At 34.8% G+C, this 15,111-nt stretch overlaps 1 protein-coding gene across 1 annotated transcript in view; it reads right to left on the reverse strand.

Annotated features, from left to right (window-relative positions):
* The window catches only part of SNAP91 (synaptosome associated protein 91), a 152,787-nt gene that overhangs the window by 67,277 nt on the left and 70,399 nt on the right, over positions 1 to 15,111 (reverse strand). The window contains exons 8-10 of the mRNA XM_087443835.1: positions 14,821 to 14,927; positions 10,119 to 10,160; positions 4,377 to 4,447 (exon numbers count right to left, since the gene is read on the reverse strand). Of these exons, the coding sequence (XP_087299961.1) occupies positions 4,377 to 4,447; positions 10,119 to 10,160; positions 14,821 to 14,927 (220 nt within the window). The remainder of the gene's footprint in view (positions 1 to 4,376; positions 4,448 to 10,118; positions 10,161 to 14,820; positions 14,928 to 15,111) is intronic.

The raw sequence follows: 15,111 nt of genomic DNA on the forward strand, positions 1-15,111 counted from the left end.
AAGAATGAATAAATTGAAATTAATGTTTATTTCTCAAGCAATTTTAAAGAAAAAATTCTTAGCATTACTGACACAATGAGAAATACTAACACAGAAAAAAGTATTAAGGATAAGCAAGAACTTTTTGAAACATACTTCCAAACTAATATATAAAAATTTCTAACATATTCTATACTCTGTAGCAAAAATAAAGATACAATAAAAATGACAGAATTGCTCTACTAGCTATTAAAGAATATCATGCTCAAACCTAAGTACAAAATATCATAACTGGCACAAGAATTGGTTTGCCAAGCTCCTACATGAACACTACTGTTAAATGACACTTCTAGTAACCCCATGGATTAAGCAAACAAATGAAAATCTCCTCCTGTCTCTCTCCAGCTCTCACCCCACTTACCGCATTGTACCTTGTCTGTTTAGTTATCTGTGTTCTCCACTAGACACTAAATTCTTTGAAGGAAGGGAAACCATCCCATTGTTTTATACCCCCAGCACCTTACACAGCACTTGGCATTTTGTAGGCACTGAAATATACTTCGGTATTATTTGAATCTTAAAATGAGAATACATTCACATACTCTTTGTATAAAAAAATAAATTAACCAAAAGTCTTAAAAATTATTTTGTGTGAAAGTAAACTGTCAGGATGTGTGATCTCTGTTTCCATGGACCAGATCCAGCCTTTGCCATGATTTCACTTAAAAGGTGAGAACCAAAGGTGCTCCCATTGGGGCCACAGCTTTAAAAAGCATCGTTAATCACTGATTAAAATCTGAGGGCTCTGAGGATCAGAGACATAGGTAACTTTTCAAGGTCTCATCATTCTTTAACAGCAGATTTAGGACTCCAGTCCAAGTCTGGGGTCTGATGACCAGAGCCTGTGCTGGTTTCCCATTCTAGCCTGTCCTGATGGAAACACAGATGAGCCCAGCACATTTGTTCCTCTCTTACACACCACATAACTTGTTTCTTTTCACCTGTTTCTCAGTTGATTTCTACACTACCATGGGTCATTTGCCCTTTATAAAAGAAAATGCTACAATCTTTTATATATAGATAATGACATATATTAAAGACAAATACTGATTTTAATAATTTCAGCTAGAGAAATCTAGTACACAGTGAATCGTGTTGGGAAAAATAAAGCATGAATATAATTTTAGAAGAGAATGAATGACCCATGTAGTAATCTACCCTAAATTCTGCAAAATGCTACCAACAAATCCATGGATTTTTAAGATGAACATAGCAAATACCAAGGTTTACTTCTAAGATGTTCACAGTAAGCTATCAAAAGAGGAAATCCTGTTATTTCTTATTCACAGCAATAATCCCTACATAGTTCTGGTCATAAATGCTAGCCAGAAAAAGAAACAAAAAACCAAAACACAGATGTGAAAAACCTGTCTATGTCTTCCAAATAATTTTAATTACAATAGACTTATCTTGGGTTTCCTACACCCTCAATACTTAATAAACACATATGTAAAATAAAATCAATTTCTCTCTTTTGTTTTGTGGAATCATAGACAATATACAAAGGCATCTCACACAGTATTGTATAAAATTTCAACAATGAATCTCAGTGGATATAAGGCACTAAATATAAAGGGCAGACATTTTTTATGGTAGACATTTGAAAATGCTTCATTTTATGCATTTACTTGACTTAGAGGATAGAATAGTTTTATACTGCTACTAGAAGACAAAAAAAACAACCTACTAATTAATTTTCTTTATAACATTGCCTTTTGGCACTTCTGCCATATGCCGTGGGAAAATCTGTTGTTTACTAAAACAAATGAAAAAACTTAGATTTGTAAAATCTAAGAGGAATATATAAATCTAAAAGAGATTATTAGTCTTGATCCAAGAAGACCACAATAAAGTAAAACCATCTATGCCAGTCACCTTGGGAGACAAATAAAAAAAGTATAATGAAAAAACACAGATGTGAAAAATTGACAGAAATCAGTTTTAAATGTTCCAAATACCGAATGTGGAATCTTAAGAGTGTTTTTGCATTTTCAGTAATAACCAAATGCAAAAAAGTCACTCAATATAGTACTCACCCTTCACTAAAGTTCCCAGGTAAGCACAAACATACAAAGAAGAAAATAGTTAACTACTACATTCATTTATTTTAAAAATAGGGAATAAGCAAAAGACAAGTTCATAGGTGGTCTCAGCCAATTCAGAAAAGAAATCTGACAAGCATAAAATAATTTAAAGGAGAGAGAAAAATTATGCTCAGAAAAAGGTAATTCAAAACAGATCATTAAGGGCCAGCCCCGTGGCTTAGCGGTTAAGTGCGCGCGCTCCGCTGCTGGCAGCCCGGGTTCGGATCCCGGGCGCGCACCGACACACCGCTTCTCCGGCCATGCTGAGGCCGCGTCCCACATGCAGCAACTAGGAGGATGTGCAGCTATGACATACGGCTATCTACTGGGGCTATGGGGGTAAAAAATAAATAAAATTTAAAACAAAAAAACCCCAGATCATTAAATTTGTATTTCACTGCTCTTAGAAATATTAACTACGTGTCCATAGTTAAATTTTCCAAAAAACAGTTTGCAGTAGCCACAAGGGGGCGAATTAAGACATGATGTTAGGGCTAATGAAATCCACTCTAGAAGGCAGCTTCTCCGGTGACTGCAGCACCAGCAGATGTAATATGGGAAAAGTGTGGATCTGTGCAGGGTATGGGGGACCTTGCGGGGGAAAGAGTGCAGAGAAGCTGACTTTTCACTAATATGTGTCCTGCACTGCCCAAGGGAGAGGCTCTAACTCTCGGGGATATGCATATTTCCATAGCTAAAAAGGTCCTTCTGCCACAGGAGCAGGGACATTTCTCTGCTTCCTGCCTCCTTTTGCTTAAATCCTAGGCAATTCATTTGGCTTCCTACATCCCCTAATACATGGTGGCCCCAACAATAACTGGCAGTGGGCATCTTCTATTGTGACTTAATGTACTTTCATGTCTTTTTAGTTGACATCAATCTATCCACAAAAGTCTGATCATCCACAGCCACAGTGAAGCGAGGACAGACCTTGGACTGTGGTAATGACCTTGATAGAGCCCTGAGAGGTCCTGCCATCCATCACTCCAAATAGCTCAGCCATAACTGCCTGAGAGATTCCTACACTGCTGTTTCTCATCGAAAACTTAAAACATGCAGTAATTTTTACATTAACTTAGAAAAGATAACAGAAATAACACTTAGCTAATGAAACAGCAAGCAAAAAAGTAACATCAAAACATGGTCTAGATTTTGGGAGAATGTCCAGAGAGAAGGAAGCAGAAAAGGAGTTGCATTTTGATAGCTATAACTTAGGTAAAATCCATGATCAGCCTACAGCCCTGCAATGATCAGTTCACAGGTTGTCTTGCTAACTTCTGCTGTGAATCTAAATGGAATAAACATAAAGCAGGGATCATCAACAAAGTTGACTCTGTAGAGAAAGCAACACTAAGTGGTTAGGTGGAGATAATGAAGTATAGAATACTCCCTAACCTTTAGAATCAAAAAATCTACTTAAACCACATAAGGGGGGAGGGGGGAAGCCACAACACAGGGCAATGCACGAGTAAGGAAGGCTTCATGAGATGGCCCTCCCAGGATGTGTAAGATTTACACAGAGACGAGGGTAGGCATCTAAGACCAGCAGAATTATAGTCTGAGCAACGACAAAGACTGGAAAGCACTTGTGAATAGACAAGTTTGACACCTGCTGGAGAGAAGAAAAGAAATGGAACCTGGACATCTATGCACGCAATGAGGAACAATAGTCAAAAACGTAAGTGCCTCAAAACAAAGGTATGAAAATCCAGTAAAACTGCACTTATTGCTGCTTGATTGCTACTCTCTCTATAAAGAGACCCCCGAGGAAAGTGTCAGCAGCGCGCCATGCCGAACAGTTCAAGTGGGGAGAGTCTGGGGTCCAGGAAACCATACTTGAGGGCTTTACTTTTTTCACAGTGAGGCTGGTAACATAACAGAGTGCTCAAGGCCGCTTATGAAATTGTGCTTGTTTTTACTCATGCCCAATGATAACAGCCTCAATTTTTAAACATAAGCAACTCTTTTCCTTTGTATTGTGAATCCCTTCTAAGGGCAAATATATAAATCAGCAAGTTCAGTCAACACAGATACAACCTACTAATTTGCTGCATTAGCCTGCAGATAGACTGCCTATCCAGGGGGTCACACTGTTGTAAGTTAATGGGAAGGATGGGAGTTTTGAGGGAACCCAGAAGAATGACAATAAAGCACACCCTAAAATTACAATAATATAAGTTGTACCGTGATAAATCTCATAAAGAAAGACTCTAGCATTTTTCATCTTATTTAAAATATATAACTAATGCATACTTGTTTCCAGGTTTCTTTCCTTCTAATGTATTTAGATGCTGTTCAAGGGTCTCCATAAGACTGCTGGGAGCCTACAATAAGAAAGTAAAAATAAATGTCTGTATTGCTTTCTTTCAAAGTAAATACATTGGAACATCGTTGTAACTTTATATGGTAGAGGTCTGTGGGTGGACCCCAATATATATGTGAGATAATTTCATTCCAGGTTCTTTTGGTATTTAGTTATTGAAATTCCATGGACTCTCAGACAGGCCCATCTTACATATATTTAACTCCACTGCATAACAAATAGTGTTACAGCGTAGTTTCAGTGTAGAGATTACATTGGATAGACTTTTTCTAAGATACTACTTACATGCAGTAAATTCAATTAAATCAAGTTCACCATATGTTTCCATATGACCACAGTGAAAAAAGAATACGTATTTGTATCCAAGCCAAAAATATAAGTGCCCAAATACAAACTTACAGAAATTTGAAAATATAGTAAAATCTCACCTATCCATGTTTGACTGAAATATTAGGAAAAACTGCTACTATATTAAAAAAAGGGAGGGTAAGTGATAGTTGTGGAGAAAAGAATACAACTTTAATAGTCAAAAACAATTAAGATTTTCTTATTATTGAGCTATTTAATTTATATATATAATAAAGTAACTTTAGCAAATATAAGAATGTTATAATAAACTATCATGTATTGGCAGATTTAACATATTTCAACCCTTTTATTAAAAAGTACCTAAATATTTGTTTGTATAACAACATTTTAGGCAATACAAAGTGATGGCATTTTACTGTATATTAGAAAGAGAAATAATAGGTTCATACATATATTCCACCCCATCTAGTCCTCAAGCATATTTAATTTCATCTTTCTCAAATAATTTTAACCTAAATTAGACCTTAACAGCAGCGCAGGCATTCAAACAACAGCATTTCATGAATGAAACATATAACTACACTTATAGATACACTTAATTCTAACAATTGTTCTCTAAATTAATATAAAATTACTATTGAAGGACTTTAAAGTAACTACGCTAACTGCTAAAATAGCTCACAGAAGTCAAGGAAATTCATACAACTGTATATTTTACACTGCACCTATAACGACAAATTAAAATTCTTATTTAAAAATTTTAATTTTGGAAGTTCAGAATATTTATTTAATATTCATTTTCATTTCACTGATGGACTCATAAACTGTCTTAACAATTATGTGATTATTATATATGTAATTATGTGATTATCATAAGTGTAAATTACTAAGTGAACCAAACATATAAATATAAATTACTAAGTGAACAAAAATATTAACTTGATCAAAGTAATGAATGTAGGGTAGAAAGGGACAGCTCTATGAGCATTATCTAATAAGCTATAAACCATTGAGTAGAAAAAAATAATGTTTATCAGGGGATATAATACGTTTAGAAAGTTAAAAAAATTAGAATTTTAAAATATAACCCAGATGAAAGTGGATTTATTCAACAAATTCCAGTAAACTACAACTAGGAGTATACCTCTAAAGTTTTAAAAAAATGAATTTTTAGGAGATAAAGGAAATTTTGTTCTATAAAACAAATAGTAAATTATAGATGTGCTCATTTGATAAATAGAATGTATACTGTAACCCTAAAAGGAAGAAAATAGAAATGGCTTCACAATTTTTAGGTGAATTCACACCTAATAACTTGAAAATTGTCACATTAATTGTCATAATAATAATAATTATAATTGTCATAGTAATGGAACCTAGGAGGCCTGGCCATATAACTTTAAACTTTTCATATTTCCATTTTCTTCCTTGGAACCACAGTTAAGGGAAAAATATATCAAGCCATAGAACCTCTCTCCAGGGAGAAGACGTAGGTCCTCTGAATGTTAAATGTGACATAAAGGAATGTGAGTCCGTGCTAAACCTGTTTTTAAAAAGACCAACGCTATTTACAGTCACAAAATAGAGAACAATATGGAATAATAAAAAAAGAGGTAATATTTTCTCCTATAAAGTTCCTTAGTTATCTAAAAAACTCCCAAAACCATGAGGATAGTTTGCAATTGTATTCTTTTTGCAAAGTTACTTAATAATTTAAGGAAGAAAATTTAAAATAAAATAGTAGTCACAAAAACTGCAATAGTTGAGAGAAATCTGACCAAGAACATGGTTTACAAAACTGACTTTTATCTTTAAGGGGAGTTATTTTGCAATATATTGCACATAAAATTAAGTTTTGAGCATTTTGTCTTAGAGGTTTAAAAATGCTTCATCATTTATATTTCTTATAAGGACATGTGAAATCTAACAGAAATAAATTTCTCAAATGTTTTCAGAGGAAAAAAAACTACTTTGAAAGTAAGGCTCAGGAGTGCAGGAACATCAGCCACTTTCTCAACTGTGTCTATGGCACTGACTACATCCTGGCATGGAGTAGACAGTAAACGAAAATTGTCTCAAATTTCCAAGGAGCAAGACTTTGAGAATGCCTCTGCTGTTGTAAAAGGAACTTAAGATAACAAAGGATAACAAGCAGTATCTTTAGTTGCTTATTTTAAAAAATGCTAAAGTCTATAGACCAATCATATGGAAACACCAACCCAAAGAACAAGAGTCAGCCGGGAAAGCTAACAGACAACAGCAATGCGTCACGGTTACCGATTCATCAGTGGTACAGTCTTTAAAAGGAGATTTTTCTTTACCATAGTTTTCAGATCAACCAGAATTCCTGACATCAAAACCTAAGATGTTTTTCATAAATGGAGATATTTTAAATTTGGAATGCACACACACCAAATATTTTGAAAATCCTTTTCTTGGAATAAATTCATAGCTGATTGTAAACCCAGGATCAAAAAGGAAGCATCCATCTACAACTCAGATGCTTTAGCTTCTAAAGCATCATTAAAACCAACCAGAAGATCATTTGAATTTTTGATCATTAGATCTAAGAAACCATTTGAAAGTGTTGAGGAGGAATATTTCAGTTTTGATATATTCACTTCTTACTCGATAGAGCACTTTTGAATATTTTTAAAAGTATTTCATTGATATTCATAAATCATTTATATGCGGTTATGATGATAGTATATGCACAATGTAACAAGGGCTACAGATGACCACACTGGTATTTATTGTGCATTTTGTAACCTAAAAGATATCATTAAATTCCTCTGTTCCATCTTGCCACAAGAGGAATTCTAATCCTTATTAAGGTACGAGCAGCCTATTCCTACTCCCAGTCAACAGGCAACCCTTCTGGTCTCCATCTCCTCTTTAACCATCTTCCATGTTGGGTGTTTTTGTTCATTGCTACAGTTAGATTCAGTGGCCATGGTGCCCACAGAGAAGCCTGGCAGAGAGTAGAACCTAATCTCAAAGGTGTTAAACTGAGTCCACACAACCTGGTATTTCCGACCCATCTCCAGATGAATCCTGGTCTAACACTGTCTAAAGAACCAACCCTGGAACAGTTCACATTCCAGCTGGGACCTGATCATAGTGTCACTGTGGGTCTAAATCCCCAGTTCAATTAGAAGCCTCCAGCAGACCTGTGAAAGGGGCTCTAGATAAGAATCAGGGAGTATTTAGCTCTGCTGCTCATGATCTCAACAGAAATCACAATTAGGTTACTAACTAAGAAATTCCAGAAGCACATAATACTCTCATACTGACTTTTAAATATACACTGGAGAAATGAACTAGAGAATTTTTTATGAGGATTTTTTATTATTTATTTAAAAATAAATGTTAATATTGAAGTTTAGGTGGCTCTTAAGGTCATAACAAAATCAGAGGAAAGAATAATAACAAATTCTAACGAATCTCTACCACCGAATAGCTTTCTACTAGACCCAGGGCAAGGTTTTATTTTCCTTAAGGATGGGGTCTCTGTTCCCTAAATTATGATAATGCACTATGTACATCAGTAAATAAAATATTATGTCTCTGGACCTCTTGAGAGAAGGAGATTATATAAATTATAATGAATATTATAGTATCATTAAAAATTAAACCCAAGTATGTGAATCCTTCTTTCGGTGACATACTATAATTTTCTAATTGTAAAAACAAAAAGGTATTTAAATATTCTTTTAAATGTTTCCGTGTCTCCCTTCAGACTCTGTCCAAACTAAGTGAGACAAATGAGGACCTATTTTCTTCTTAACTGAGAGCCTCTCTAACAATATATCTAAGATTTTGTTTCACTCAGTGAGAGACGCCTATAGAGTTGAAATAAAGATGATTCACCACTTCTAAAAGTTATTCACATAGCTAAATATTTTAATATCCACCTTTTTTAAGTTAACATATTATTTATCTGGTTGCAATGTAAATGTTTATTAGAATTAAATAATTTAAAATGAAAGCATTCTGATTTTCTTTGCTTTTTATTACAGGGTTACAAAATTCATAAATCTACATCTAATAAAGATATTTTTAATAGTACTTTTTGCATGCTTAATTTTTAGCCATATCCAAAAGGATACCAACGTCTTGTTCAGGTATGCACCTGATTAAAGAACACTGCCTTCTCATAGTAGCAAAAATATTTTATACTAATATTCTGTCTACTAGAAGGAGCTATCTCTCAGCTTTTAAACCAAAAAAATACAATGCCATCATGTTCTGAATTGTTCTGTGAATTTTATTTATGAAGAATTCTTGCTATTTAATTGGTATTTTAATAATACAAATACAGAGACCATTACTTTGGGTTTCTCTAATTCTTAATAAAAACTTAAGGTTAACATTATTTTAAATATGGAAATATTTTGAGGGATTATAAGGATAGTCAATTATTAAATCTACTTTGATATTATTAAAAAGGGGGTAATCTTTCATTATGACAGTTTTCTTCTATTACAATGACTTTTTTTATTTACAAAGACAGAAAGCTCATATATTTATTACTGGTATATAAGACAGCAGCTCTATATTCTCTCCTATCATCTGAGTATCTCTAGTTAAAGAACATGTTTGGGACAGAAATTTACCATAATTGAGTGATGAGTTAGTTGATTAACTAAAAACAGTTCCTGCCAATTATGAGAAAGGTCATCCAGTAATTCTGCACATACAAATGACCTTGAGCCTGTATTTTTGGAGCTCTCACAACATACCCTCTTGACGGATACAAGGACCAACAAGGAAGCACTACTGTTGTTTTTACGTACCAGATGGTCCCCAGAAAAATCACTCATCTACCACTACCACTTTGTGAAAAAGGTTCTTTTATATATAGAAATTCATCTACATCATAGGGGAGACATGAATGAGTGTAGTAGAACTATGACTTCAGAGTTCTCCCTATTCATGCCCCTCCTTCACACCAGGGACATGCCGAAAACTAGGAGAACAAGCAGGAAGAACTGTTCAAATGTTCTGACTACATGCTTACAAACAGTCACTTTTTATAGATAAAGCACTTTTTTAACATTTATTCAAGGCTTCCTTTTGATTCAAGTGTAAGAATTAAAAGATGAGCCCAATAAGTAAATTCAGTTGCCTTTTAAGAAGAAACCATGTTATAAGGGCTGGAAAAATCTTTATATTACCTCCAAAAATATATTCAATAGCTAGAAAAAATAAGTACGCTAGAATAATTTCCAAGAAAGTTGGTTGGCCTAAATTAAAAATGCATTAAATGCTCACAAGACTATGCGCTAGGTAAAACCATTTATGGCAAACTATGGAATAATAATTTCATGCATACTAAATCTTCCACTCAGAGAACCACTTACCTGTGTGAGGTCAGGAATGTCACCTTTATCAATGCCAACTTGCTGTGGATTAAAAAAAATAAGAAGTTACTTAGTGGAAATTTCTTAAAAATTAATTTCTTTGTATTTAATAGAAAATCACCTATAGAATTAATAAAAACTACAGCTCAATCTCAGTGTAAAAGAATTGTTGTTATATACATCAATCTCACTTTGCTCTTTGTATAGTTTTCCACTCAATATAGTAGAGCAATGATTTCATTAACATAGTTAGATATAAGAAATGTACAGAATTTTGCCAGAACCCCAAAAAAGAACTTGAGAAATTGATGTGTAAAATTTAAAGGTCTCTTCTGTGGTCACTGGCAGCTAAAAACCTAAAAAAATGCTTAGACTAAACTTAAACTGTTAATTAAGCCCAGTAAGTCCTCTGGACAGGGAATGCTCATTTAGTTTTACTAAATTGTTCAGGGTGTAGTTTCCACCCCTCCTCCACAGAGAGAACCACTTTCTTAGTTTCTTATGTATCCTTCCAGACTTTCCTTATGTATTATGAAATATATAAGTACATATTTATTTCCTCCACTCTTATACAATAATAGCATATTATATACACTGGACTTACATTTTTCATTTAACAATATATTTTAGAGCTATACCCATATTAATACACAGAGTTTCCTCATTTTTTTAAACAGCTGCCTAGAACTTCCTTGTCCTATAATTTATTTGACAAGTCACCTATTGGTGGACATTGAAGTTGCTTCCAATCTCTTGCCACTGCAAGCAATGCTGCACACACCATCGAGCACCTGTGTGGACACATCTGTAGGAGGCATTTGTAGAAGTGAAATTACTGGGTAAAAGCATATATGTATTTTTAATTTTGGTAGCTTGGGAAGGAAGGGGGGGCAGAAAGAGAGAAAAAGAGAGAGAGCGCATGAGCGCAAATACGGGAATATGTTAATAAAGGTGAATCAATGAAGACAATATATAAGTGTTCACTATACTACTCTATTAACTTTCTTGTAGGTTTGAAAATTATTCAAAATAAAACACTGGGGAAAATATAAATCATAACTTCAATTCTCTTGTTTTATATAAATGATGAAACTGAGGCTCAAAGAAACAAAGTGGGTTAAACCAAGGTCTCTCTCTTTGAGAAATGAAGTGCTTTGATTATGCTGATGGAAATGTCGAAGCAAATACATGAAGTGTACGTGTCGGGCGCCGACAAAGACAATAAGGAAAACTAGGGATTGGAAAAGCCACTTGTGTGTCAAATGCTGAGCTAACTTCTTTTCTTTGCTTTTTCTATGTCTAGAGCAGGGTGTCTCAGCCTTTGCACTATTGACATTTTGCGATGATAATTCTTTGTGGGGCTGTCTTATGCACTGCCAGATGTTAATAGCATCCTTGGTCTCTACCCACTGGATGTTAGTAGGCCTCCCCCTCCTCCAGTTGTGACAACCAAAAACGTCTCCAGATGTTGTCCCCTGCGGAGAAGGAGGGGAGCAAAATCACCCGCTGTGGAGAACCACTGGTGTAGAGCCCTGGCCCTCATCCCTCTAGACCACCTTACGCTGGAGATTCCTCTCAGAAGTACAGACATTACTCGCTAACGACTGAGCTCTGGCTTTAGGGAAGCCACTGACGCTTCCCTAAGCTCACTTATATTATTACAAATTATGGAAATTATAAACTAAGACCATCTCATTCCATTTATTTCTATATTTTAATATTTCTTTAGATGATCCATTAAAAATATTAGTATGAATGAAGTCAGTGTTTTTGAAATTAAAGTATTATGGATCCCTAATATTGAAATCACTTTGGTAAAAGGTGATATGTTTCTCTTAAATGGATAATTCTGTTAAAGACACACTTTAGAAATTCTTCCTTGGCATTGTTATTTTTACTGCCCTGAACTTCTGAACCATGATGTAATTGGAGGATTGACCTGAAGAGTGATTGTATTACAGAAATCTCATCACTCTCTGTCTGCAAATATTCTGGGAGATATAACTCCTACAGTTTGGTATTTACTTTGGAATAGCAAACTAAGAATAACTTGGTTCTATAAAAGGGAAGTGCGTTTAGCAGAAATCCCTATTATCTGTAAAATAACCATTTTACAAAGTTTCAGTTGTCTGCTTTAGGAGACTTCCATATAAGAATCCAAAACATAGGAAGTTTCTGCAATGTAAGCAATTCTTCTGGGAAATTTGAATATTTCCATAGAAATTGTTCAACTACTCCACATTTCTTTTACTACAACGGACAATTTATTCCTAACATTTGCCAAATAGCCAATATATACATATAGTTGTATTTTTGAAATGACATTCTGGAAGTCTTCTACACAATCTTCGGGCACACAGTACTAACTATAGGATAGCTACGGGGTATGAGTCCATACATATGTACACCACATAAGTACTGTTTGATAGAAAGAGAAGCTCTGTTGAAAAATTTCTGTATTAACCAATCATAACCAAACCACTCAAAACTGTATTCAAACAATTAGTGTTTAAATTATGAACAATGGGGGCTGGCCCCACAGCGTAGCGGTTAAGTGCGGGCGCTCTGCTGCTGGCGGCCCGGGTTTGGAACCTCAGGTGCACATCGACGCACTGCTTGTCAGGCCATGCTGTGGGGGCCTTCCACATAAAGTGGAGGAAGATGGGCACAGATGTTAGCCTAGGGCCGGTCTTCCTCAGCAAAAAGAGGAGGATTGGCATGGATGTTAGCTCAGGGCTGATGTTCCTCACAAAAAAAGTAATAAAAAAAATAAATTATGAACGATGTAATTTAACTGTGAAAGAAGACACAAATGGTTATGGTTTTATCCCATTGTGGTTTAATGTTTATTCTATTAAAAATAATTTTGTAAATTAGTATTAATTCTATAAAAAGTCTGAATCATAATGTTCAAATAAAAGTAAAATATTTATTATTCATTTATTTAAACACAGACTCTCAAAATGACATCTGATTTCTATCTCCTTCTCTACAGCCTGAGTTGGGCCTGTATTAACAGGAGGTTATCAACAGACAGAAAGTAAAATCTCACATGTAAAAGTAGAAGGAATTGATAAGTACCCCTTTTTCTCCTGGTGACCTTGAGTTCAGCCTTATTATGCTGATTAGAGAAATGTATACCTCAGATTGTCATATGTCCAGCTCCGTACTCATCCGATACACACAATACAAATGGGAAAACTGGGAAGCATGTGCAAGAGGAATTAATGGACCAATGAAATAACCTGCTCTGGGTGCTTAGGCATAACTTATATTTTCACAGAAAGAAATTAGGCAAATTTTACTAGATTATATTGATAATTATGGCTAAACCATGGGAAAATCATATCAAATACAAAAAATAAAACTTGTGTAACAACAAAAGCAAAAGTTTGAGCAATTCTATCCTTCCTTAAAGACCACCACCATCAATAAACCCAGGAGGAAATACACATGAATGTGCTTTAATGTATATATAATTTATATAAGCTAATCTTTACCTTCTGTTTCCCATGTTACATTAAAAAAAAACATTTTTATTCTGATTACAAGCTGTATGGATCAAAGCTGAAGAGACAGCATTTTGCAATATTATTTTGGTCTTAGACTTTGAATGTGACAATTATTAATGAGATTTGAAAGATAATGCATGGACTAGAATGCCTTTGAAATTGTGTGTATAAAATGCTTGTTCTGTGCTATATTCTCAAAATGGCAAAACTGTCCCACATCCACAGCACTGTGTGCTCTTGCTGTCGAGCTTCAGCGCCCTCACACAGCACTCCCATCAGTCCTGGCCAGCAGTCCGCTGACATGTAAGATAAAATTCTGTTTGTCATCTTGCCAAAGGACCACAATAGAAAGGTTATCATAATTTCCAATATCAGTATAAATTAATAATTGGAATTTGTAAGAGAAAACATCAATTTACAGATAACCTCAGGAACACCAACTGTATGGTTACAGTTACTTTAGGTATAAAGAAACATCCTTAAGAAAATTTATAAACTTTATAAAATTAATTATACTCTCTGTTTTATTTTTTCATTGTGTTTAAATCATTGACAAAGTAGGAAAAGTCAGATTTTATGATTTATCATTTACACATTAAGAACAATGGATGGATTTTCTAAAGGCTTTTTTCTAGGGTTCAATAAAAAAGAAGCACTTTATTACAATCAAAGATAGCCATTAGGTGGAATGGAGAAACAGATCCCCTTACAAAGCTGTCAATGAGCTCATTATCCATGAAGATTTGGTCTGAACACAGAATGACGCTGTGATTGGGACACAGGAGTGCAGAGTACAGCTCTGAGGGAAAAGTTGGATGAGATGACTTCTAAGGTCACTTCCAACCCCAATACACTGTGACTCTGTGGCAGAATGTCTTGCCAGTTATAAATTCTATCACTTACTCCAGATGTATAAGTTACTATTTTTTTTTTAAAGATTTTATTTACTTATTTATTTTCCCCCCGAAGCCCCAGTAGATAGTTGTATGTCATAGCTGCACATCCTTCTAGTTGCTGTATGTGGGACGCGGCCTCAGCATGGCTGGAGAAGCAGTGTGTCGGTGCGCGCCTGGGATCCAAACCCGGGCCGCCAGCAGCGGAGTGCACACACTTAACCGCTAAGCCACGGGGCCGGCCCTATGAGTTACTATTTTAAAATTATATTCCCAACAAAGCTTAATATTGCTTACCTCTGCAACTTTGAGAAATTCAGACACTCGCGTCATTCTAGTTAGAAATCGTTTGTAAATTTCTAGAGCATCTTTACATTGTCCTTTCTTCATTTCAAAAAACTTTTCTAGAAGAGATAGATAAGCATTTTGAACAGAGTATTATATTCAACTTTCTTCTTAGCGTATGTTAATATTATTACTGAAAACAATTAATGTTTGAATCACAACACTTGGCACTAAAATCTAAATGGGGTATTAAAACACCCAAACAAGGGGACTTGAGTAGTTTAAGAAAGGCATTATACTCTA

Source organism: Ceratotherium simum, chromosome 19, assembly GCF_057802395.1.
Source record: "Ceratotherium simum simum isolate JZ-2026a chromosome 19, ASM5780239v1, whole genome shotgun sequence".
Taxonomy (NCBI): domain Eukaryota; kingdom Metazoa; phylum Chordata; class Mammalia; order Perissodactyla; family Rhinocerotidae; genus Ceratotherium; species Ceratotherium simum.